Genomic DNA, 26122 nt, shown 5'->3' with positions numbered 1-26122 from the left:
GGGCAAGGGAGGGGTGAGTGCTTGTCACACCCTGGACATTGGGGCTTGACTGGGGGCAGGTCAAGTGGCTTTGCCCCGTTCGCTGACATTATTGCCCCAGTCCGAAGCTGTAACATGATGTCTGTATCTTTTACCCTGTACAGCAGCAAGGGAGACCACCACCTCAAGGAACGTGACGGCCCGGGAAGAGGAGCCTACCTTCGGAGTGAGTATTCTTGTTCGGGGTCTGGGTTCTCTGGGAGCACCTCAATGTCATTAAACAGTCGGGTTTCCCTGGTCCGCACCAGTTCTAAGTCAGCCATGCGGCCTCGATCATTGCTTACCCTTCCCCCCAAACACATGGCCTCACTGCAGAGAGGGGAGGGGAGCCTGCAGTTGGTGGTGCTCCGTTGGTCTGTCTGAGTGGGCGGGGTGCTGGGCTGGAGAAGGGTTGGGTGAGTTACTGCAGTGCTTTGTGTAGGCGGTGCACACTGCGGCCGCTGTGTGTTGGTGGTGGAGGGTGTTCAGCAGGGATGGGTGGACTACTAATCAGATGGGAGTTATTGGAACTGCACTCCTCCAGGCTAGTGGGATGTGTTCTGTCACATTCCTGACCATCAGGTTGCAAAGTCATCTACGTCACTGACAATAAACCCAATTAGCTTTATTTTCACTGATGTATATGATGTGAAATTTGTTGTTTTGCAGCAACAGTACAGTCAGAGACATAAAATCATGATAAATTACAAAATAAGTAAACAGAACATATGTCAGGTTTATTTTCACTGACATGATATTTATTGTGTTGTGGCAGCAGGACACTGTTGTATAAAATTGCTATACATTACAATAAGAATATATAAAATATACATTTGCAAAAAGAAAGCAGAGCAGTGAGGTGATGTTCATGGGTTCATGGGCCTTTCAGAAATCTGATGCGGAGGGGGAGAAGATGTTCCTGAAACGGTTGAGTGTGTGTGTCCAGACTCCTGTACCTTCTCCCTGATGGTAGCAATGAGAAGAGGGTATGTCCGAAATGGTGAGGGTTATTCATGATGGATGCCACCTTCTTGAGGCCTTTTGAAGATGCCCTCTATAGCGGAGAGGCCAGTGCCCGTGATGGAGCTGGCTGAGTTTGCAACTATCTGCAGCTTTTTCCAGACCTGTGTAGTGCCCCCCCGCCAACCATACAGTGATGCAACCAGTCAGAATGCTCTCCACTGTACATCCATAGAAATCAGCTCAGAATATATTAAAAATGGATAAGTAGTACACAAAGAGAACTAAATGGTGAGGTAGTGTTCATGGATTCATGGACCACCCTGACGTCGTAGGAGACCGAGAAGTGATCTTACAGAGGTGTAGAACATTATGAGGAGCATAGGCAGAGTGAATGGTCACAGCTTTTTCCCCAGGTTGGTGAATAAAAAAACTAAAGGACATTAGGGTGAGAGGGGAAACAGGAACCGGAGGGGCAATGTATTCACCCAAAGGGAGGTGAATATGTAGAGCAAGCTGCCAGAGGAAGTGGTTGAGGCAAGCACAATAACAACATTTAAAATGGTGTTCAATTCCTGCTGCCTTCTGTAAGGAGTTTGTACATTCTCCCCATCACTATGTGGGTTTCCTCTGGGTGTTCCAGTTTCCTCCCACATTCCAAAGACATATGGGTTAGTCTTGGCAATTTGTGAGCATGCTATGTTGGTGCTTCCCTACCTCAGATAATCAGCTCAATCAGTTTTATTGCCGGTTTGATAAGGACAACCAACATCTATCTCTCCTCACTTCCTCTGATCCTGATATGCTGAGCCCCTACCCGGCCTCCTGCCCCTATCTTCTTTATGATCAGTCCCCTCTCCCTTTCACAGCCACTCCAATATCGCCCATTCTAGTCTGGTGATCAAAAAAGTTACCAGAGGTACGGATGTGACCTCAGGAAAGCCATTTCATGGGCAAAGTGACAATTCTGGACCAAACTTGAATTAATGAAGGATGCTCGACAGTTGGGCAGGGCTTAATACTATCATCTCTTATAAAGTTATATCAAGCGACATAGGTGACAGCAAGGCTTCGCCTCTCAGATTAGCTCAATGTCTTCCATGCTCACCTTGACTTTTAAATCATGGAGAAACCATCACTAACTCTCCCAACCATTGAACACATCTACATGAAATGCCTCCATAGGAAAGCATCATCTATCATCAAGGACTCCCACAACCTAGGGCATGCTCTCATCACTGCTGCCATCAGGAAGAAGGTACAGGGTCCTCAGGACTCACACCACCAGGTTCAGGAACAGCTACTACCCCTCAGCCATCAGGCTCTTGAACCAAAAGAGGTAACTTCACTCAACTTCACTTGCCCCTACATTGAAATGTTGCCACAACCAATGGACTCACTTACAAGGAATCTTCATCTTATGTTCTCGATATTTATTGCTTATTCATTCATTATTATCATTTCTTCTTCTGTATTTGCTCAGTTTGTTGTCTTCTACCCTCTGGTTGAATACACTAGTTAGGCTGTCTTTCATTGATTCTGTTATGGTTGTTATTCTATAGATTTATTGAGTAGACCTACAAGAAAATGAATGCCAGGGTTGTATATGGTGACATATATGTATTTTGATAATAAATTTACTTTCAACTTTGAACCCAGTCCCTGCATCCCACCCTATACTTTCTGTGAAGCCAGATGACCTCCACAAACTATTTGGAAAACAGAACATTAAGAAAGCTGCAGACTCTGATGCTGTCTCACCTGATATGCTGAAGCACCATGTGGATCAGCTAGCCCGTCTTCACTGAGATATTTAACACCTCCCCGCAATTATGCAGGGTTCCAGACTGCTTTAAAGTTGCTACAATCATTCCAGTTCCCAAGAAAGACAAGATCAATAAACGTAATGATTATAGGTCGGTTGGTCTGACTTCAGTAGTTATAAAATCTTTGAACGTCTGATATTAGCCTACCCTAAGTCCATTACTGATCCTCTTCTTGACCTGCTATAGTTTGCTTATGGAGCAAATTGTTCAGTTAAGGATGCGTTAACTTGAGCCTTTATTACATTCTTAAATATTTGGACTTCCCCAAAGGGCGACAGAGTAGTGGGAGACAGAGTCGGTAAGTTTTGGCTCAACGGCACTTAGGCAATAAGGAGTCGAGGCCAGGTAGGTTATCTGTTTAAAATAAAGACAGAAAGTATGTGTGTGAGGCCGGTTTTCTGTGCTCGGTGTCAGATGTGGGAGGTCCTGGAGACTCACGGCCTCCCAGACAACCACATCTGCACCAGGTGTCGAGCTGCAGCTCCTTAGAGACGGTGTTAAGGAACTGGAGCTGCAGCTCAATGACCTTCGTCTGGTCAGGGAGAGGGAGGAGGTGATAGAGAGGAGCTATAAGCACGTAGTCACCCCTGGACCACAGGAGGCAGAGAAGTGGGTAACAGTCAGGAGAGAGAAGGGCAGGAAGCAGGTGCTAGAGAGTACCCCAGTGGCTGTCCCCCTTAACAATAAGTATTCCTGCTTGAGTACTGTTGGGGGGGGACGGCCTGCCTCGGGGAAGCAACAGTGGCTGTGCCTCTGGCACAGAGTCTGGCCCTGTGGCTCAGAAGGGCAGGGAAAGGAAGAGGATGGCAGCAGTGATAGGGGACTCGATGGTTAGGGGGTCAGACAGGCGATTTTGTGGATGCAGGAAAAAAAACGCAGATTGTAGTTTGCCTCCCAGGTGCCAGGGTCCAAGATGTTTCTGATTGCATCACAGCCAGAGGTCGTGGTACATAGTGGCATCTCGGGATTACTGCCTGTGCCATGTGGCAGTGAGTATAGGAACAGAATGAGGTGGAGGATAAATGCATGGCTGAAGGATTGGAGCGAGGGCAGGGATTCACATTTCTGGATCATTGGGACATCTTCAGGGGCTGGTGTGACCTACACAAAAAGGACAGGTTGTATTTGAATCTGAGGGGGACCAATATCCTGGCGGGAAGGTTTGCTAAGGCTACTGGGGAAAGTTTAAACTAGAATTGCTGGGGGGTGGGAACTGAAATGAAGTGACAGAGGAAAGGGAGGTTGGCTCGCAAATAGAGAAAGCTTGGAGACGGTGTCAGAGGGAGGATAGGCGGGTGATAGAGAAGGGACGCGCTCAGACCAATAGTTTGAGATGTGTCTATTTTAATGCAAGAAGTATTATGAATAAAGTGGATGAGCTTAGAGTGTGGATCAACACTTGGAGCTATGATGTTGTGGCCATTACAGAGACTTGGATGGTGCAGGGGCAGGAATGGCTACTTCAAGTGCCAGGCTTTAGATGTTTCAGAAAGGATAGGGAGGGAGGCAAAAGAGGTGGGGGCGTGGCACTGTTGATCGGAGATAATGTCACAGCTGTAGGGAGGAAGTCATGGAGGGGTTGTCTATGGAGTCTCTGTGGGTGGAAGTTAGGAATAGGAAGGGGTCTATAACTCTACTAGGTGTTTTTTATAGACCACCCAATAGTAACAGGAACATTGATTAGCAGATAGGAAGACAGATTCTGGAAAGGAGTAATAATAACAGGGTTGTTGTGATGGGAGATTTTAATTTCCCAAATATTGATTGGCATCTCCCTAGAGTGAGGTGTTTAGATGGGGTAGAGTTTGTTAGGTGTGTTCAGGAAGGTTTCTTGACACAATGTGTAGATAAACGTACAAGAGGAGAGGATCTGGTATTGGGAAATGAACCTGGTCAGGTGTCAGATCTCTCAGTGGGAGGGCATGATGGAGATAGTGGTCACAATTCTATCTCCTTTACCATAGCATTGGGGAGGGATAGGAACAGACAACTTAGGGAAACATTTAATTGGAGTAAGGGGAAATATGAGGCTATCAGGCAGGAACTTGGAAGCATAAATTGGAAACAGATGCTCTCAGGGAAACGTACAGAAGAAATGTGGCAAATGTTCAGGGGATATTTGCATGGGGTTCTGAGTAGGCAGGTTCCAATGTGACATGGAAAGGATGGTAGGGTACAAGATCCGTGGTGTACAAAGACTGTTGTAAATCTAGTCAAGAAGAAAAGAAGAGCTTACAAAAGGTTCAAAAAAAAAACTAGGTAATGATAGGAATTTAGAAGATTATAAGTCTAGCAGGAAGGAGCTTAAGAATGAAATTAGGAGAGCCAGAAAGGGCCATGAGAAGGCCTTGGCCGACAGGATTCAGGGAAACCCCAAGGCATTCTACAAGTATGTGAAGAGCAAGAGGATAAGATATTAGAGAATGTGACCAGTCAAGTGTGACAGTGCAAAAGTGTGTATGGAACCGGAAGAAATAGCAGAGGTACTTAATGAATACTTTGCTTCAGTATTCACTATGGAAAAGGGTCTTGGCGATTGTAGGGATGACTTGCAGTGGACTGAAAAGCTTGAGCATGTCAATATCAAGGAAGGGGAGGTGCTGGAGCTTTTGGAAAGCATCAAGTTGGATAAGTCACTGGGACCAGACGGGATGTACCTCAGGCTAATGTGTGAAATGAGGGAGGAGATTGCTGAGCCTCTGGCAGTGATCGCTGCATCGTCAATGAGGATGGGAGAGGTTCCGGAGGATTGGAGGGTTGTGGATGTTGTTCCTTTATTCAAGAAAGGGAGTAGAGACAGCCCAGGAAATTATAGACCAGTGAGTCTTCCTTCAGTGGTTGCTAAGTTGATGGAGAAGATCCTGAGAGGCAGGATTAATGATCATTTGGAGAGGCATAATATGATCAGGAATAGTCAGCATGTCTTTGTCAAAGGCAGGTCGTGCCTTAAAAGCCTGATTGAATATTTTGAGGATGTGACTAAGCACGTTGATGAAGGTAGAGCCGTAGGTGTAGTGTATATGGATTTTAGCAAGGCAGTTGAAAAGGTCCCCCATGCAAGGTTTATTGAGAAAGTAAGGAGGCATAGGATCCAAGGGGACATTGCTTTGTGGATCCAGAACTGGCTTGCCCACAGAAGGCAAAGAGTGGTTGCAGACGGATCATATTCTGCATGGAGGCCTGTGACCAGTGGTGTGCCTCAGGGATCTGTTCTGGGACCCCCTTACTCTTTGTGATTTTTATAAATAACCTGGATGAGGAAGTGAAGGGATGGGTTAGTAAATTTGCTGATGACACAACGGTTGGGGGTGTTGTGGATAGTGTGGAGGGCTGTCAGAGGTTACAATGGGACATTGATAGGATGCAAAACTGGGCTGAGAAGAGGCAGATGGAGTTCAATCCAGATAAGTGTGAAGTGGTTCATTCTGGTAGGTCAAATATGATGGCAGAATATAGCAGTAATTGTAAGACTCTTGGCAGTGTGGAGGATCAGAGGGATCTTGCGGTCCAAGTCCATAGGACACTCAAAGCTGCTATGCAGGTTGACTCTGTCAGGGGATTATGACTGTGGGATTGAGTTTGAGAGCCAAGAGGTAATGTTGCAGCTATATAGGACCCTGGTCAGACCCCACTTGGAGTATTGTGCTCAGTTCTGGTCGCCTCACTACAGGAAGGACGTGGAAACCATAGAAAGGGTGCAGAGGAGATTTTCAAGGATGTTGCCTGGAATTGGGAGCATGCCTTATGAGAATAGGTTGAGTGAACTCGGCCTTTTCTCCTTGGAGTGATGGAGGATGAGAGGTGACCTGATAGAGGTGTACAAGATAATGAGAGGCATTGATTGTGTGGATAGTCAGAGGCTTTTCCCCAGGGCTGAAATGGCTAGCACGATAGGGCGTAGTTTTAAGGTGTTTGGAAGCAGGTACAGAGATGTCAGGGGTAAGTTTTTTACACAGAGAGTGGTGAGTGCGTGGAATGGGCTGCCGGCGGCGATGGAAACAATAGGGTCTGTTAAGAGCCTCCTGGATGGCTACATGGAGCTTAGAAAAATAGAGGGCTATGGATAAAGCCTAGGTAGTTCTAAAGCAGGAACATGTTCGGCCCAGCTTTATGGGCCGAAGGGCCTGTATTGCACTGTATGTTTTCTATGTTTCTACCTATGTGAGGATCTTATTTGTGGATTTTATCTCTGTCTTCAACACAATTGTTCTGTAGTTGCTCCACAGCAAGCTTACCCAGCTAGCTTTACCCTATAGTCAGGGGATTATGAACTTCCTGTTGGAAGGAAGCAGTTTGTAAGGCTGGGCTCCTACTTGCCCAGTCCAATGTCTATAAGCACAGGATCTCCACAGGTTCTTTCACTTTTTTGTTCTCACTTTATACAAATGACTGTACCTCCACAGACAAATCTATTAAAGTCCTTAAGTAGATGACACAACTAGTTGGTCTCATCTCTAAACACAAAATAATCTGCAGATGCTGGGGTCAAAGCAACACTCACAACACGCTGGAGGAATTTAGCAGGTCGGGCAGCATCTGACGAAGGGTTCCGGCCCGAAACGTCGACCGATCTTTTCCACGGATGCTGCCCAACTTGCTGAGTTCCTCCAGCGTGTTGTGAGTGGTCTCACCTCTAATAGTGATGTGACCTGCTATCAAAGAGAGGTAGGCTGCTTTGCCGCATGTGCTTGCAACAGCTTGGAGCTTAATGCTATCAAGACTATAGAAATGAGGGGTCACTTCTGCTGAAATCCCCTACCTGCCCGTCCCCTTGGAAATTAATGGTCAGGCTGTGTCTGTGGTCATCCCATTCAAATTCCTGGGGACTACTCTTGCCAATACATGGAAATGGGACAAGTACGTTATGCTGATCATTAGGAAAGCCCAGCTAAGATTATTCTCCCTACTGCACATGAGGAAACTTTGTATCTCAGGGCGCATGCTGATGAGTTTTCACTCAGCGAGCATTGAGAGTGTTGTGACCACCCCGCTATCACCGGTAAGGTTCCCTGCCGCCTCTTCCCTCTCCAAGACCAGGTTTCAGTGAGTGGTTCACTCAGCACAGAGAGTCATTGGCTGTCAGCTACCAACGTTAAAAAAAACCTGTTCATCGCCAGAGCGAAGAAAAGAGCTTAAAAAAAAACATGGCTGCTGACTCCAACCAGCCTAGCAGTCACCTAAAAAAAATTGCCATCAGGGAAACACTGCGAGTCCACCACCACCAGGACTACGCGGCATTACTGAAGCTTCTTTCCTGTAGCTATCCAGCTTCTCAACAAAACTCACTTGAGTGTAATTCCCAAACTGTCTCTGCACATCATCCGTTAAACGGTCTTTCCTGTTCTCCTTGTTCTGTTGATAATTATTTATTCTGTTCATATGTTCACATTTATTTAAGTTTGATGATTGACCTCTGCACTAATTGTTGATTGCTTACACCCTTTTGCTCTATTGTCTTATAAATTGTTGCTGCTATTGTGTTGTCTGTTGTGATAATGTTCTGTGTTTTATGATGTTTGGCACCGAACCACAATCAATTCTGGCATGTTTCGCATACTGGCAATAAAATGATTGTGTTTCTGATTATGATGTGATAAAACCAATCTTTAACCTTTGAGGTTCTTAGACAAATTCATGGGTATGAAAGGTTTAGCCAAACACTGGCAAGTGGGAACATTCAGATGGGCACCGTGGTTGGCATTGGACAGCCTGTTTCCATGCCGTGTGACCTCCTAACGTTAGGAGAGGATTCAGCCCATTGTCCCACCTCTTGCCCCTGCCAGCCTCAGGAAGTGAGGGAGAGGGGTGGATTGGGTGGAAGAGTCCTCACCCTCTGTATCTATGTGTCCTACCCACAGGTGTGGGTGCCAGTGGGACTGGCTGTCCTGGCCTCGCTCTTCCTGATGCTGGTGCTGACCGCAATTCACCGAGTCCGCGCTGACAGCAAGCTGCATCACAACCGTAAGCACACAGCCGGAGACCCCACCCTGTGGGGGGAGGGAGGGGAACAAGCAAGGAGAGAATGCAGATGAAAGGGGAAGGGTGCATATGGAGAGGGAGGGAGTGGGAGGGAAGGGGTGGAGGGAAGGATGGATGGTAGGAGGGTAGCGAATGGAAGAGCAGGGGGGAGGCTGAGAGCAGATGTGAGAGGGAAGGGAGAGGAGGAGGGAGGCAATGGAGGAGGAGGGGAGGGGTGCAAGAGGAGTGGATGCAGAAGGAACAAGGAGAGGTGGAGTGGTGTGGGAAAGGGAGTGACAGGGAAGTAGGAGGTGAGGGAGATGTAGGGGAAGGATGAGGTGAGAAAGGTGACAAGGTGAGGATGGATGAAGGGAGATATGGTGGGGATTAGAATAGTGGAGTTAGGGGAGAGAACATTTGAGGGAGGAAGGAGAATGGGGGAGGCAAGGGGGGTGTGTGAGTGAGATGGAGGGTGGGAGTGGAGGAGGTGGGTATTCCCCAGGGAAGGGTCAGTAGACGGGCTCAGACCCTCCCTCACTCCCTTCCATTGTCCCTTCTTAGGGGAGGCAAAGATGCTGGGAGCAGAGGAGGAGGCCGGGGTTTCGCTGCACTTCCTGAACTTGGGCATCAGTGCCAGCCCACTGCCCCACGACCAACAGGAGGCAAAGAGCCATGCCATCCAGAACCCACAGTACTTCTGGGAGTCCCGCTCCTTCCTGAAGGATCACGACCCTGGTGAGGGAGCGCCACGCTGCCGGAGGGACAAAGAGGGATCTCTGCACTGTGGGTGCAGCGAATGAGGGAGTGCTGCACTGCGGGAGAGGTAGCGAGGGAGCTCCATGTCATGGGAGGGATAGTGAGGGTGCTCTGTGTTGTAGGAGGGGCGGTGAGAAAGGATCAGCCACTGTGGGAGGGGTGGTCAGAAGTGATCGGCGCACTGTGAGGAGGGAGCACCGCGTTGCGGGATGGGTGGCAAGGAGAATGCTGGATGAAAGGATGGGCGCGAGGAGGGGGTGCTGCGCCATAGGAGGGGTGGAGCGCCATGCTGCGGGAGCCACAGCGAGGAGCGGTAAGTGTTCGGGCTGGATTTCTCGTTACATTCTCTGGGTACGTTGGCCTGACACCAGATGGGACGCCTCTCCTGTTCCAGCCGTGCACCACATCATCCGGAGGGACATCAGTCTGAAGTGGGAGCTCGGGGAAGGAGCCTTTGGCAAGGTGTTTCTGGCAGAGTGGGAGAAACACAGGGACGGGGAGGAACCGATGCTGGTGGCGGTCAAGGTAAGGATCAGCTCATTCAGAGGAGAGGTTGGGAGAGGGCAGGAAGGGTGGGTGAGAGGGAGGGAGTGAACATGGAAAGAGGGTGAGAGAAAGGGGCAGGGGTTTGGAAAATGAGAGGGAGGGACAGAGGGAGCATTTGAGGGAGGGAAGGGAAGATGCATGAGAGGAAAGGAGAGTGAGGGAGGATCGTGTATGAGGAAGAGTGAAGCAGTGAGAGTGAGTGAATGAGGCAGGGAGATAGATGGTGAGAGGGGACAGTGAGGGAGAGACAGAGGAATGGAGTAGGTTGTTCTCAGGGAAGGAAAGGTGAAGCAAATACAGATGTGTAGAGAATGGACAAGTTGTAGATTGTGAAGAAAACGGGTCAGGGAGAAGTGTGTATCTGTGTGTGTGTGACTTTGTGCATATCTGTATGTTTGAGTGTGTGTGTTTTTGTCTCTGTATTGAATGTCATTATCTCTCTGTCTGTGCCCTCCTGTCTATCTGACTCTCTCTTTCTCTCTCTCAGCACCTCTCTCGCTGTCTCTCTTATTCTCTCTCAGCATCTCTCTTGCTCTTTTTCACTATCTCTCTGTCTCTATCCCTGTGTGTGTGTGTGTGTGTGTGTGTGTGTGTGTCTTTCTCTCTGTGTCTCTCCATCTCTCTATCTCCCTCACTGTTTCTCTGTCTATCTGTGTGTCTCTCTCCTTCTCTCCTTTTGTGTGTGTTTCTCTCTGTTTCATCCTGTGTGTGTCTCTCTCTCTGTCACTTTCTCTTGCCATCTCTCTGCGTCTCTCTTTCACTGTCTCAGTCTCCCTCTCTTTTGCCGTCTCTCTCTTGCGCCATCAATCTCCCTCCCTCTCTCACAACATTTCTCTGTCTCTGTCTCTGTCTCTCTCTCATCTCTGTGCATCTCTCTCTAGTGGTTAATGTGACACTGTTACGGCTCAGGGCGTTGGAGTTCAGAGTTCAGTTCCAGCGTCCTCTGGAAGCAAGTTTGTGAAGTTCCTTCCCGTGTGCGTGTGGGCTTCCTCCAGGTGCTCCTGTTTCCTCCCACAGTCCAGAGATGGATCGGTTAGTAGGTTAATTGGTCATTGTAGGTTGTTCTTTGATTAGGCTCATTGGACTGGAGGGGCCTGTTCTGCATTGTATCTCCAAATAAAAAAAGAGCGTGGGGTGTTGATAGTGTGGATGGTGGAAAATGCTTCCCCACAGAGCGAACTGCCGGCACGAGTTTAGATTGAACAGTTGGAGGTCAGAGGGGTCCAACGGGGAGGGGGTGGAGTGGGGGTTATCTGGAATACACAGCCCAAGGCGGTGGTAGAGGTGGAGACTCACATCATTGAGGAGTTATTGATATTCATTTATTAATGTCACCCGTACAGTGTCTCAGTCTTCCCCTATTTCGCCGTCTCTCTCCCTCTCCCTCTCTCTCTCTCCATCTCTCACTCTCCCCATCTCTGTGTGTCTCTCTCTCACCATCTCTCTCTCTCCCTGTCACCTTCTCGCCATCCCTCTCACCATGTCTCACCCTGACACTCTCACTGTGTCCCGCCCTCTCTCTTGCTGTGTCTCACCCTCCCTCTCACCATGTCTCACCTTCTCTCTCTCTCCCCGTCACCTTCTCGCCATCCCTCTCGCCGTGTCTCACCCTCTCTCGCTGTGTCTCGCCCTCTCTCTCTCGCTGTGTCTCATTCTTTCTCTCCCACCAGGTCTCACCCTCTCTCTCACTGTATCTCACACTGTCTCTCACCGTGTCTCAGCCCCTCTTTCTCACCATGTCTCACCGTCTCTCTCTCTCTCACTATGTCTCTCTCTCTTTCTCTCTCTCTCACACCGTGTCTTGCCCTCTCTCTCTCACCGTGTCTTGCCCTCTCTCTCTCACCGTGTCTTGCCCTCTCTCTGTCACATGTCTTGGTCATTCTCGCACTAGGTCTCACCCTCTCTCTCACTGTATCTCACACTGTCTGCCACTGTGTCTCACCCTCTCTCTCTCACACCATGTCTCAGCCTCTCTCTCTCTCTCACCATGTCTCTCTCTCTTCTCTCTCTCTCTCTCTCACCGTGTCTTGCCCTCTCTCTCTCACCGTGTCTTGCCCTCTCTCTGTCACATGTCTCGCTCATTCTCGCACTAGGTCTCACCCTCTCTCTCACTGTATCTCACACTGTCTGCCACTGTGTCTCACCCTCTCTCTCTCACACCATGTCTCAGCCTCTCTCTCTCTCTCACCATGTCTCTCTCTCTTCTCTCTCTCTCTCTCTCACCGTGTCTTGCCCTCTCTCTCTCACCGTGTCTTGCCCTCTCTCTGTCACATGTCTCGCTCATTCTCGCACTAGGTCTCACCCTCTCTCTCACTGTATCTCACACTGTCTGCCACTGTGTCTCACACTCTCTCTCTCACCATGTCTCAGCCTCTCTCTCTCTCTCTCTCACCATGTCTCTCTCTCCGTGTCTCACCCTCTCTCTCACCATGTCTCACCTTCTCTCTCTCTCCCCGTCACCTTCTCGCCATCCCTCTCGCCGTGTCTCACCCTCTCTCGCTGTGTCTCGCCCTCTCTCTCTCGCTGTGTCTCATTCTTTCTCTCCCACCAGGTCTCACCCTCTCTCTCACTGTATCTCACACTGTCTCTCACCGTGTCTCGGCCCCTCTTTCTCACCATGTCTCACCGTCTCTCTCTCTCTCACTATGTCTCTCTCTCTCTCTCTCTCTCTCACACCGTGTCTTGCCCTCTCTCTCTCACCGTGTCTTGCCCTCTCTCTCTCACCGTGTCTTGCCCTCTCTCTGTCACATGTCTTGGTCATTCTCGCACTAGGTCTCACCCTCTCTCTCACTGTATCTCACACTGTCTGCCACTGTGTCTCACCCTCTCTCTCTCACACCATGTCTCAGCCTCTCTCTCTCTCTCACCATGTCTCTCTCTCTTCTCTCTCTCTCTCTCTCTCACCGTGTCTTGCCCTCTCTCTCTCACCGTGTCTTGCCCTCTCTCTGTCACATGTCTCGCTCATTCTCGCACTAGGTCTCACCCTCTCTCTCACTGTATCTCACACTGTCTGCCACTGTGTCTCACACTCTCTCTCTCACCATGTCTCAGCCTCTCTCTCTCTCTCTCTCACCATGTCTCTCTCTCCGTGTCTCACCCTCTCTCTCACCATGTCTCACCTTCTCTCTCTCTCCCCGTCACCTTCTCGCCATCCCTCTCGCCGTGTCTCACCCTCTCTCGCTGTGTCTCGCCCTCTCTCTCTCGCTGTGTCTCATTCTCTCTCTCCCACCAGGTCTCACCCTCTCTCTCACTGTATCTCACACTGTCTCTCACCGTGTCTCAGCCCCTCTTTCTCACCATGTCTCACCCTCTCTCTCTCTCTCACCATGTCTCTCTCTCTCTCTCTCTCACCGTGTCTTGCCCTCTCTCTCTCACCGTGTCTTGCCCTCTCTCTGTCACATGTCTCGCTCATTCTCGCACTAGGTCTCACCCTCTCTCTCACTGTATCTCACACTGTCTGCCACTGTGTCTCACCCTCTCTCTCTCACCATGTCTCAGCCTCTCTCTCTCTCTCACCATGTCTCTCACCGTGTCTCGTCCTCTCTCTCTCACTGTGTGTGTCTCTCACTCTCTCTCTCTCTCTCTCTCTCTCTCTCTCTCTCACCAAGTCTCGATCTCTCTCTCTCACCCTCTCTCTCTCTCTCTCTCTCACTGTGTCTCACTCTCTCTCTCCCTCACCATGTCTCGTCCCCTCTCTCACCATGTCTTGCGCTCTCTCTCTCACTGTGTCTCGCCCTCACTCTCACTGTTTGCCTGCGTGTGCCGTGTCATGGTGTTTGGTGAACGGAGTGTTGGGCTGCCCTGTACCATATCCCAGTCCCGGGATGACGGACTGCCCTGTGCCTGCAGGCTCTGAAGGAGGCGACGGAGAGCGCACGGACAGACTTCCAGCGAGAGGCCGAGCTACTGACCTTGCTGCAGCACCAGCACATCGTCACCTTCCACGGGGTGTGCACGCAGGGCGAGCCCCTCCTCATGGTCTTTGAGTACATGAAGCACGGAGATCTCAACCGCTTCCTGCGGTAAGTACACCCGTCTCCGGACAGGGGATGGTGGGCTGGGGCACTGGGCACCTGGGCACCATCCCCTCATTCCCCCCCCCCACACCTCAGGGTCAGGGATAGACTGACAATAACAGAGAGACGCAGGTAGACTGAGATGGTAGAGAACTGAGATGGACAGATAGAGACAGACATTACAGACAGGCAAAAGATAGGCAGACATTCAGGTACAGACTGGCAGATACATGTGAGACAGACAGGTCAGACAGACGTACAGACAGAGACAGGCCGACAAATCGAGAGCGACTGATGGCCCACCCCTGATTACCTTGGGGAGGTGCTGGGGGATGAGGAGGGGCATGATTAGCTGCCTCCTTGATCCGCCACAGTCCATGTGGCTGAGGTCTGTTCCAGGATTCGGAGTCGTGCGAAGGCTTGGTGATACTCACAAAGCAAAGGTGCCCTGGAGAGGAACCTGCGGACAGGGGCGTTCCCTGATCTTGTTTAGATAGGAGAAGGTGCGGGTTGGCGAGGAGCTCTCAGAGTAGTCCAGCTGAGCAACCACAGTGCGTTCTGTAGACGGTGTACTCTGCGGCCACTGTGGTGGAGGGAGGGGATGCTCAGGGGTGGTGGGTGGGCTGCTCTGTCCTAGACGGTGTGAGAGTTTTTGCAGCCGTACTTTCCCCAGGAAAGTGGGGAGTGTCCCATCACACCCTCCCCCCCCCCCCAGCCCTGCTTTGCCAATAGGGCCAAGGACCTTGGGGTGGCAGCATGAGTCACCCACCACAGGATCCCCAGATGGGAGGCCGAGAAGGGGGACGGGTCAGAAGGGAGAGGGGCTTTGGGAGGGGACAGGACACATACAAGTGTGAGAGATCGGGAGAGCAGAGGTGTTTAAAGAGGGGCACCATGATAACGTAGTGGTTAGTGCGACGTTATTACAGCTCGGGGTATCGGGGTTCAGAGTTCAGTTCCAGTGTCCTCTGGAAACAAGTTTGTGAAGTTCCTTCCCATGTGCGTGTGGGTTTCCTCCAGGTGTTCCTGTTTCCTCCCACAGTCCAGAGATGGACCAATTAGTAGGTTAATTGGTCATTGCAGGTTGTTCTTTGATTAGGCTTGGGTTGCTGGGCAGCACGGCTCGTTGGACTGGAGGGGCCTGTTCTGCATTGTATCTCCAAATAAAGAAAGAGCGCGGGGTGTTGATAGTGTGGATGGTGGAAAATGCTTCCCCACAGAGCGAACTGCTGGCACGAGTTTAGATTGAACAGTTGGAGGTCAGAGGGGTCCAGGGGGTTGTCCTCTCCCGGGGAGGGGGGCGGAATGGGGGTTAACTGGAATACACTGCCCAAGGCGGTGGTAGAGGTGGAGACTCACATCATTTAAGAGTTAATGGTATTAATTTATTATTGTCAGCTGTACAGTGTCTTGCATGCTGTTCATACAGGTCAAATCATTACACAGTGCATTGAAGCAGCACAAGGAAAACAATTACAATGCAGAATCGAGTGTACCGAAAAAGTGCAATGCAGGTAAACCATAAAGTGCAAGATCATAACAGGTAAATTGTGTGGCCAAGAGGTCCAATCAATAGTCTTATAACAGTGGGATGGAAGCTGTCCTTAATCCTGTGGTATGTGCTTTCAGGCTTTTGTCCATTGAGAGGGCTGAAGAAAGAACATACAGAGTGGGTGGGGTCTTTGAGTAGACTGGCTACTTTACTGACGCAGTGAGGTGTAGACAGAGTCGATGGAGGGGAGGCTGGTTCTGAGGCGCTGAGCTGTGTCCACAACTCTTTGGGATGTCCGAGGCAGAGAAGAGTACGGACTGAGTTGTAGTCGATGGGATCAGTAGAAGTGGGTAGTGATGACAGACATGGACTCTAAAGAACAAAGGGCCTGTTTCTGTGACCCTCTGGGACCATAAACACTGGGATAAATCCCAAAATACAGAACATGGGAAGAGCGTTTCAATTGGGACAGCACGTCTGGGTAACTCAGCTGACTAACAGCCTGTCCCCTCGAGCCTGTGGTTAGGGTGAGACGGTGAGACAGAGTGGACTGGACAGGACAGTCCCCTCCTGTCCAGCCATCAGGGATATCAACTGGGAGAGGATTCAGATTGGGGAGCAAGTCTCCACAGCAATAAACACGAAGTTCGAGGGGCCCCCCCAGGGACGGCGGCTGCAGAAACTCGAGGCCTAATGCCAAGCTCCGCATGAGACAAGACGTCTGACTGGCAGGCTTCCATGATACAGCGCCCACAGCAACAAACAAGCATGCACAAAACAGCAACCACATAAGGAAACATCAAACACAACAGCAACAGTTACACACAAAAGCTTTGTTACTTAAATCTTCACTTTCCCTGTTGTATGAGGAACATCCACCCTTGCTGGAGAGTCACAGCTGGCAGCGCGCTGTCCCCAGGCAGAGGGCAGAGGGTAGAGGGGATAGTTTGGAGGGAGGCGTGTGGGGGCCAGATGCGGTTGCAGAGACAGGGAGGGGTTTAGTTGCTAGATGGGTTTACGGTGTTTACAGAGATAGAGGGAGGATGGGTAGATTGGGGAGCAATTATGGGCATAGGGAAGGGGTTATGAAGGGGCAGCATTATGGGGAGGGGCTCACATAGACCTGATGAGCTTCTCTGGGAGGGGGTGGAGGATGGAGAGGGGTTGCTAGGTTTGGATGTGCAGTTGCGATGGTGAAGGATTATGAGGATGGACAAAGGGTATCATAGTTGGGATAAGGAAGGGGGTTACATTTTGTTGAATTTATTTAGAGATACAGTGCGGAACAGGCCAACAACCTGTGCTGCCCAGCAACCCACCGATTTAACACTAGCCTAATCGCGGGACAATTTACAACGACCAATTAACCAACTAACCGGTACACCTTTGGAGTGTGGGAGAAAACCAAACCCGGAGGAAACCCACCTGGCCTTGGGGAGAAGGTACAGACGATGCCGGAATTGATCTCTGAACTGTGAAGCCCCAGGCTGCAGTAGCCACAGTGCTACCATGGCCCTCATGATGGTGGACTGGTTATGGGAGGAGTTTGACTGCAAACCCTGGGGAATATGGGCAGTAAGGGATGGGTTGGGCCCCAACCTCACCTGCCTCTCCTACCCTGTGTAGATGCCAGGGTCCCGACGCCCCGATGCTGGTGGGTGGCAGCGAGCAGACACTGGGACCGTTGAAAATGCCCCAGCTCCTGCACATCGCCCAGCAAATCGCTGCGGGCATGGTCTACCTCGCCTCGCTACACTTTGTCCACCGCGACCTCGCCACCCGCAACTGCCTAGTCGGGGAGGGCATGGTGGTGAAGATTGGGGATTTCGGCATGTCCCGGGATATCTACAGCACGGACTACTACAGGGTGAGTGTTCCCGGAACGTCCACTCAATTCCCACAGGAACAGCTCCCTTTGACAGAGACACACAAGCCTGAAACCAGAACCCCATTCCTCTCTCCACAGCTGCTGTCTGACCAGCTGAGTATTCCAACACTTCCTCCTTTATATTTCAGATTTGTGATTCTATTTCTGGCATCTGCCGTTGTTTTTTTACACAGGTCTCCCTACACCGTCCCACCACACACCCCTGGGGTCATATACAGAATGAAGCCCCCTCCACGCGGTCCCACCACACACTCCTGGGGTCATATACAGAATGAAGCCCCCTCCACGCGGTCCCACCACACACTCCTGGGGTCAGACACAGAAATGAAGCCCCCTCCACACAGTCCCATCACACACTCCTGGGGTCAGACACAGAATGCAGCCCCCTCCACACCGTCCCATCACACACCCCTGGAGTCAGACACAGAGTGAAGCCCCCTCCACACACTCCTGGGGTCAGACACAGAATGCAGCCCCCTCCACACCGTCCCATCACACACCCCTGGAGTCAGACACAGAGTGAAGCCCCCTCCACACGCTCCCATCATACACTCCTTGGGGTCAGTCACAGAGTGAAGATTGCTCTACACTGTCCCATCACATACTCCTTGGGGTCAGACACAGAGTGAAGCTCCCTCCACACCGTCCCATCACTCACTCCTGGGGTCATACACAGAAGGATGCCCCCTCCACATGGTCCCATCACACACTCCTGGGGTCAGACACAGAGTGAAGCTCCTTCCACACCATCCCACCACACACTGTTGGGGTCAGACACAGAATGAAGCACCCTCCACATGGTCCCACCACACTCTCCTGGGGACATACACAGAATGAAGCTCCTTCCACACTGTCCCATCACACACTCCTGGGGTCAGACACAGAATGAAGCTCCTTCCACACCGTCCCATCACATACTCCTGGGGTCAGACACAGAATGAAGCTCCCTCCACACTGTCCCACCACATACTCCTGGGGTCATACACAGAATGAAACTCCCTCCACACGCTCGCAGAAGGTGTCCGAAATGTCCCATCCTGAGGACTCAGCTCCTCAGCACTGATCTAGGTCCTGAATTGGTGACTGATGGATGGGATGTGGTGGTGTACAAGCTCCCTGTGGTCAGTAGAACTGAGAAACCCTCCTATCCTAGCCCCGGCTGTTCGTGGGATCCTCCTTTACACCGGAGTGGGCAATGAGGGGAGTGGGAGAGCGAGGAGGGAGTTGTGGGAGGTGTGCTGGGTGAGTTAGGAGTGAGGCTGTGTGGGAAGTGGGAGGAGGCCTGCTCTCTGACCCTTGACTCTCTCATGCCCAGGTCGGAGGTCGCACCATGCTGCCTATCCGCTGGATGCCCCCCGAGAGCATCATGTACCGCAAGTTCACGGCGGAGAGTGACATCTGGAGCTTCGGTGTGGTGCTGTGGGAGATCTTCACCTATGGCAAGCAGCCTTGGTACCAGCTGTCCAACACTGAGGTGGGTCCACGCCATGGCCCGCTGGGGCCAGCAGGAGGGGCAGGAATACAGGATACAGAAACTCTATTACAGGACACAAGGTGATGGGAGCAGGTGGCAGACGGAGTTCAAAAGTGTGATGTGATTCTCTTTAGAAAGACAAATTTGAAGGCAGAATACAGGGTGATTGGCAGGATTCCTGGCAGTGTGGGTAACAGAGGGATCTTGGGGTTCACATCCGTAGATCACTCAAAGTCACCGTGCAAGTTGAAAGGATGGTTGGGAACCTGTATGTGTGTTGGCCTTCATTAATCATGGGATTGAGTTCAAAAGGTAACGTTGCTGCTCTACAAAACCCTCGTTAGACCGCATTTGGAGAATTGTGTTCAGTTCTGGTCGCCTCATTATAGGAAGGATGTGGAAGCTTTCGGGAGGTTGCAGAGGAGATTTGCCAGGCTGCTGCCTGGACCGGAGGGCATAGCTTATAAGGAAAGTTTGAGCGAGCTAGGACTTTTCTCCTTGATGCGTAGGAAAGTGAGAGGTGACTTGACAAAGATGTGCAAGATGTTGGGGATAGATCGAGTGGACACTCAGAGACTTTTTCCCAGGGCAGGAATGGCTAATATGAGGGGGCATCATTTTAAGGTATTTGGAGGAAAGTACAAGAGACACGTCAGAGGTAGATTGTTTGCACAGAGTGGTGAGTGTGGAACGACCTGCCAGGGATGGTAGAACAGGCAAATACATTAGGGGCATTGAAGAGACTCTTAGGCACATTAATAAAGGAAAAATGGATGGCCATGAGGGAGGGAGGGAGGGTTAGATTGATCTTGGAGTAGGTTAAAAGGTCGGCACTGTGCTGAACTGAAGGGTCTGTGCTGTTCTATGCTTTACGTTCAGACCATCAAACACAGGGCACAGACCAGCACAGGAACACAATGTTGTGCCAAATAGATTTGTAATCAAATGCCCAACTAAACTAACCCCTTCTGCCTACACAATGCCCATATTCTTCCATTCTCTGCCTATCAGTGTGATTGAGAGCTTCCTGATGTTTCTGTCGTACCCACCTCCACGTTCCATGTACCCACCATTCTGTGTGAAAAACATACACACACATCTCCTTTGAACTTAAATGCATGCCCTCTGCTCTTAGACATATCAATCCCGGGAATACTCTACCTATGTCTCTCATAACCTTATAAACCTCCGACAGGTCTCCCTTCAGCCAGAGAACACATTAATCCAATCGCTCATTAATCCAGGCAACATCCTGGTGAAACTCTTCTGCATCCTCTCCAAAGCCTCGATGTCCTTCCTAGAATGGGGCAACCAGAAGTGAACGCAGTACTCCAGTTGCAGCCCAGCTAGAGTTTAGTAAAGGTTTAACATCATTTCCTGACTTCTGAACTCAGTGCCATATGCCCTCTTTACCACCCTGTCACCCTGTGTAGCCACTTTCAGAGAGCTATGGACTTGGACCCCAATATCCCTTGGCTTAACAATTTGTCTTCTCCTCTCCCTCTTTTCACCCCTCTCACTTCACTCCTACCTCTCCTCTCACTTCACTCCTACCTCCCCTCCCTCTCACTTCCCCCTCACTCCTCTCACATTCCCACTCCTTCTCCTCAAACTCCCACCTCTTCCTATCCCGCCTCATCTCCCCCTTTCCCCTCCCCTTCACCCTCCTTCCCCTTCCCTTCCTCACCCCCTCCTCCCTCTCCCCTCGTCCCACACCTCCTGCCATCCCCTCTCCCTCCTGCCTCCCTGCCCCTCACCCTTGTCCCTCCTCTCCCCTCCCATCCTGCCCCCTTCCATCCCCGTCCTCTGTCCCCTCACCTTCCCCTCTTCTTCACCTCCCCTTCCGCTCTCTGCCTCCAACCCTCTTCCCCCTCATCTTCCCCTCCCCCTCCTCCCCCTCACCTTCTCCTTCACCTTCCCTTCCCCCTCTCCCTCCTGCCTCCCTCTCCCTCCTCCCCCTCCCCTCATCCCCTCCTTCCCCTCCCCTCATCCCCTCCTTCCCCTCCCCTCTCTCCCTCATCTCCCTCTCCCTCCTACCTCATCCCCCTCTCCCCTACCTCATCTGCCTCTCCCTCCACTCTCTCGCTCTCCCCTCCCTCATCTCCCTCTCCCTCCTCTCTCTCTCTCTCTCCCTCTCCCTCCTCCCTCCCTCCCTCCGCGTTGCTGCCCACTGTTCCTGCAGGTGGGGGTAGTTGCTGAGGCAGCAGGCAGCCAATCAGAGTGTAACCTGACCCGGTTTGGTGATGGGGAACGACTCCATTAACCGTTCCTCTCTGCTGTGCTCAGCACAGTTTCAGCTCCCTGCCTTTAATCGGATTTGCAATCTGTGGATTTAATGTGGCCAGGGGTTTGATCCACTCTCTGCTGATGCAGGATCTTTGGATTCTCGGCACCGTCCCGGACAGTGCACACCCCTTCCCTCCCCCAGAGGTACACAGAGGCTGCGGTGTGCTCTCTACAAACTTGCCTGGGTTACTCTAACAACCCCTCCCCAACCCGACACCACCCCCAAAGGGGGTCACCAGAGCACCACCACCCACGGGTACTCCCACAATCCCGGAGTCCAAATCCTGGAACTGCCCCCCCCCCCGCCCCACTCTCCTGATTACAGAGCCATCCATCTTGTTTTCGCTGTGTAGAGCCGGGTCTCCTCTCACACACCTTGAAGGTAAGGGCCCTTCCCTGTCCCCTTTCAGTGTGGGATGGGGTTTCTGCACCTTCCATCCCACACCTCTCACTGAGTGACCACCCAATCCCCACCCTCCCCTCACTCTGCTACCCTTTTACTTTCAACCCCTGCCCCCCGGAGTAGGGTGCGAAGGGATGGAGAAAGAGGCAGAGCACAGAGGGGGAGGCGGGGTAAAGAGAGTGGAGCAGGAGAGAGAGGAGGTGAGAGAGAGGAGGTGGCAAAGAGGAGTGTGAGAGTGATGTGGAGAAAAAGAGAATGGGAGGGGTGGGAGAAAGAGAGAAGTTCAGAGAGAAAGGGAAGATGGGGTGGGGGGGGAGCTGCGTAAGGGGAAGAACTCTCTCCACATCCCTCATAGCTGTTCCTATCTCAGCTACTTCTCTCACTGGCAGCTAATGAGAGACTGCAGCCATCGCCGGGAAATGGGGTTCGAGAACTGAGCGTGTCAGGCAGCATCTGTGCAGGTCGATATTCCGGGCGGTGGCCCTGAACCAGGATCCGATCTGCAATGTCCCTCAGCCTCCACAGACCCACTGCCTGACCGGCCAAGTCCTTAGCACCAATGGTTTACTTTGTGCCTCAGGGAATCCTATCTGCCATCACAGATTCCCCAGAACCTGCCGGGGAATTTATCTTTATTTCGAGGTGCAGCACAGTAACAGGCCCTTACACACGTGTGACCAGTTATCCTAAAAGCCCGTCGATATGTCTTTGGAGCGTGGAGGAAACTGGAGCACCTGGAGGAAACTGACATGGTCACAGAGAGAACGTACAAACTCCTTACAGTCAGTGGCGGAATTGAACGCGGGTTACTGGTGCTGTAATAACATTACACAGGCCGCTAGGCTGCTGAGCTACCAGAGGAAGTTCCCCTGCATAAACATGAGATTCTGCAGACGCTGGAAATCCAGAGCAGCCCACACAGAACGCTGGAGGAACCCAGTAGGCCAGGCAGCATCTGCCGAGAGGGAAAAACTGCCTCGGGGTGAAATTGTTACAGCTGGAAGAAGCTCTCACGGTCACGGGGAGAAACTACTCACATACAGTGGCGAGAATTGAACCAGGGTGACTGGGGCTGTAAAGTGCTGTGCTGCTGTGGGTGTATGATAACAGTATGCCATCTGTGAGAGGTTTGGAGGGTGGGGAGAGCTGTTGTTGAGGCCTCCGTGGATTGGGATCGACCATGGATGTTGCCTCCTATCTTTTACGCAAGCCAGGGCAGTGCGATATGGAGAGCAAACTGTTGCCCCTACGGCAGGCTCCCCCTCTCCACGCAGCTGATGAATCCAAAGGAACGGCAGAGACCAGTGCAGTGTGGCACCAGAAGTTTTCAGTCAGCATTGAACTCAACATAGGACTGTCAAAGGGATTCCAGCTCCGGACAGTTCCCCGGGGTTAGCTACTAAACCTTACCCATGAGTGGGTATAGCCACAAGGCAGTGGAGGTTTGAAATCAGAGTTTAACCTTCTCCTAGATGAGCTGCCAACCACGGCTGACTGAAGTGACTGGTTTTAAGGCGCCAGTGACCTACCCCTGTCAGTAGAAAAGATTCCGGTGGGCTTAGTAGCTAAACCACACATGAAGCCCAGGAGACAGACTTGAGGCCATTTGAGACACATGCTATTGGGAACATTTAATAAGTAGTGGGATCCTATCCCCGCCACACACCCCTCCCAGCCATGACAACCCTTAGGAACCTGGGGAGAGCGGAACCCTTTTAGTTGCCAGCATTAACCCCCAATCCCACCAATGCTAGCAGGCCATTGATGGGATGTTGGGATGTCGGGACGTTAGGGCGGGGAGGGATGGGCTGAGGAGAGCGGATTCCCAGTTTAACCCTCAGCATTGTACTCCACAGGCCATCGAGTGCATCACGCAGGGTCGGGTGCTGGAGTGCCCACGTGGCTGCCCCCGGGAGGTGTATGCCATCATGCGGGGCTGCTGGACCAGAGACCCACAGCAGAGGCTGTCCATCAAGGAGATCCACGACCGTCTGCAGCAGCTGGTCAGATCGCCGCCGCTTTACCTTGACGTGTTGCAGTGAGGTCTGCGGTTGTGTGGACGCTTTGCGCGACTGAGGGGAGGGGTCTGTCTCCCCTCACAAGGGGACTCTGTCGTTGCAGACTGCATGCGGATCTGGACTGTAGATAAGGACGGTTAATATATGCACCCTGAATATCTCCCCATGAATATCACTGACTCCATAATATCCAAGCCTGTGTTTTCAAGTGGTGCCTGGTACACAGCTGACACTGACTGCAGGTGGGCGGTGGGACCACCAGAGGCCCTGTGACTGAGCCGAGTGTTATTTCTTGTTTCTGTTGCATGCACTGAGTGTATTAAAGGTTCTCCCTGCTGCCTGGAGAGTTGTGCCTTCCTGTCTCCCAACATCACTGTTCACTGTTGTTATCAAATACATGAGTGGATCTGGTTTGGCAACACGTGAGGCATGCAAAACGTCAGCCCCGCTGGTGATCTGAATTACCAGTCAACTGGCCAGCTAAAGCTTCACCCCATTGGCCATCTGAATTACCAATCAATTGGCCAGCTAAAACTTCACCCCATTAGCCATCTGAATTACCAATCAACTGGCCAGCTAAAGCTTCACCCATTGGCTATCTGAATTACCAATCAGCTAGCCAGCTAAAGCTTCACCCCATTGGCCATCTGAATTACCAATCAATTGGCCAGCTAAAGCTTCACCCCATTGGCCATCTGAATCACCAATCAACTGGCCATCTAAAGCTTCAATCAACTGGTCTTCTGAGCTACCAGTAATTGGCCATCTAAGCTTCACCCCATTGGTCAACTGGCCATCTAAAGCTTCACCCCATTGGTCATCTGAACTACCAATCAATCAGCAGGAACTTCACCTCATTGGTCAAATGAACTACCAACTGATTGCCTTCAGCTCATTTGGCCATATTTCTAACCCCAATCCATGACTATCTACAGTTCCAGCTCGTTGGCTGTTTGAGTCACCAGCCCATTGTCCATCTCCTGTGCCAACATACTGGCTAATCCGTTGCCTTTCTGAAATGGCAGCCTAGCAGAGCCACCAGTCCCTTGGGTGGGTGGGCATCTGTCAACCAATGTCCCAAGTATCGGGGTAACCACACTGGGGTTCATGGTCAGCTGGTGTGGGGAGTCTCCAGACCAGCATTGCCTTTGGGCATCACAATGTGCTGGCGAGACTTGGAGGGCCTTGCAGCCCCATGGGAGGTGTTGTCCCGGGGCGATCCACATTCCCAGAGAGGGACTGAGGCAGGTTTATGGATGCTGAGGCAGTGAAGTGGTTCACACAGCCTCTCACGCCTCCCGATCAATTCCTCGCACTCTGAGGCTCGCATTAGCTCCCCCGATAAGTGGAGCTGAGGGGCTCCTCTGGGGCTGTTGTAATGGACAGGCAGGTGCAGTCATTAGCATACATTACAGCCTCTTCCCCAGGGCCCAGCCAGCTTTCATTCCGACTCCTGCTCACTGCCCAGACGTAAAAGCTTTGCCGGGTTCGGGAAATGTTGGCGGAAAGTTTGCTTGAGCCTGGACCTCTGCCAGTCTCGGCCGGACTGTTAGCAGAGCCTTCCATTGAAAGGGTTGGCAGAGGAGGGTATACGCTGCCACTGTCACTGTCTCCAGGTTTCAGGACCCGGGGGTTCTGAACTCCAGTGCCAATAAGATTACAGATTTGTTTTATTATTCCTATTCTTATTTAATTATCTGGTTACAGGCCCTTCTGGCCCAACAAACCTGCGCAGCCTAATTATACCCAAGTAACCTACTAACCCGTACATCTTTGGAATGTGGGAGGAAACCAGAGCACCCGGAGGAAACCCACGCTGTCATAGGGAGAAGGTACAAACTCCTTACAGACGTCAGCAGAATTGAACCCCGATTGGTGATGCTGTAAAGCATTACAGTAACTGCTATGCTATTGTGTAACGAAGGTTGGTGGCGTTGGTGCTGCTGGAAGTGGCTTTGTAGGGAATGATCGGTCTCTGAGCTCCACCCCCTGGGAACGATGGTGGAGGAGGGGTAGGGGGATGTTTTGTTTGGAGCAGGGAGGACATCGCCCAGCACCTCACCACCGTCTTCCACAAGACCATAAGACGTCGAGGCAGAATTAGGCCATTTGGCCCATCATTCCATCGTGACTGATTTATTTTCCCTCTCAACCCTTCTCTTTTGCTTGGTCTCTACAGTTATCTGAGGCAATGAATTCCACAGATTCACCATCCTCTGGCTAAAGAAATCCCTCCTCATCTGGGTTTTAAAGGGACACCCTTCTATTCTGAGGCTGTGCTCTCTGGTCCTAGACTCTCCCACTATTGGAAACATCTTCTCCACATCCACTCTATCCAGGCCTTTCACTATCTGGTAGGTTTTAATGAGGTTCCTCCCCCACTAATTCTTCTATACTTCAGCGAGTACTGTCCCAGAGCATCAAATGCTCCTCATATATTATTTAATTTCTGGGATGATTCTTGTGAACCTCTTTTGGACC

The 26122-nt window shown here is 51.3% G+C and overlaps 1 protein-coding gene across 1 annotated transcript in view; it reads left to right on the top strand.

Annotated features, from left to right (window-relative positions):
- LOC134357977 (high affinity nerve growth factor receptor-like) overlaps nucleotides 1-23936 on the top strand; it is a 47266-nt gene extending 23330 nt beyond the window's left edge. The window contains exons 9-16 of the mRNA XM_063069814.1: nucleotides 144-205; nucleotides 8663-8765; nucleotides 9324-9497; nucleotides 9913-10043; nucleotides 13914-14086; nucleotides 17199-17439; nucleotides 18776-18934; nucleotides 23480-23936. Of these exons, the coding sequence (XP_062925884.1) occupies nucleotides 144-205; nucleotides 8663-8765; nucleotides 9324-9497; nucleotides 9913-10043; nucleotides 13914-14086; nucleotides 17199-17439; nucleotides 18776-18934; nucleotides 23480-23665 (1229 nt within the window). The 3' untranslated portion in view covers nucleotides 23666-23936. The remainder of the gene's footprint in view (nucleotides 1-143; nucleotides 206-8662; nucleotides 8766-9323; nucleotides 9498-9912; nucleotides 10044-13913; nucleotides 14087-17198; nucleotides 17440-18775; nucleotides 18935-23479) is intronic.
- The last annotated feature ends 2186 nt before the right edge of the window (nucleotides 23937-26122 follow it).

This window comes from Mobula hypostoma, chromosome 2 (assembly GCF_963921235.1).
Source record: "Mobula hypostoma chromosome 2, sMobHyp1.1, whole genome shotgun sequence".
NCBI classification, from domain to species: domain Eukaryota; kingdom Metazoa; phylum Chordata; class Chondrichthyes; order Myliobatiformes; family Myliobatidae; genus Mobula; species Mobula hypostoma.
Note: the sequence above shows the minus strand (reverse complement) of the source record. Positions and strands in the feature narration are given on the sequence as shown.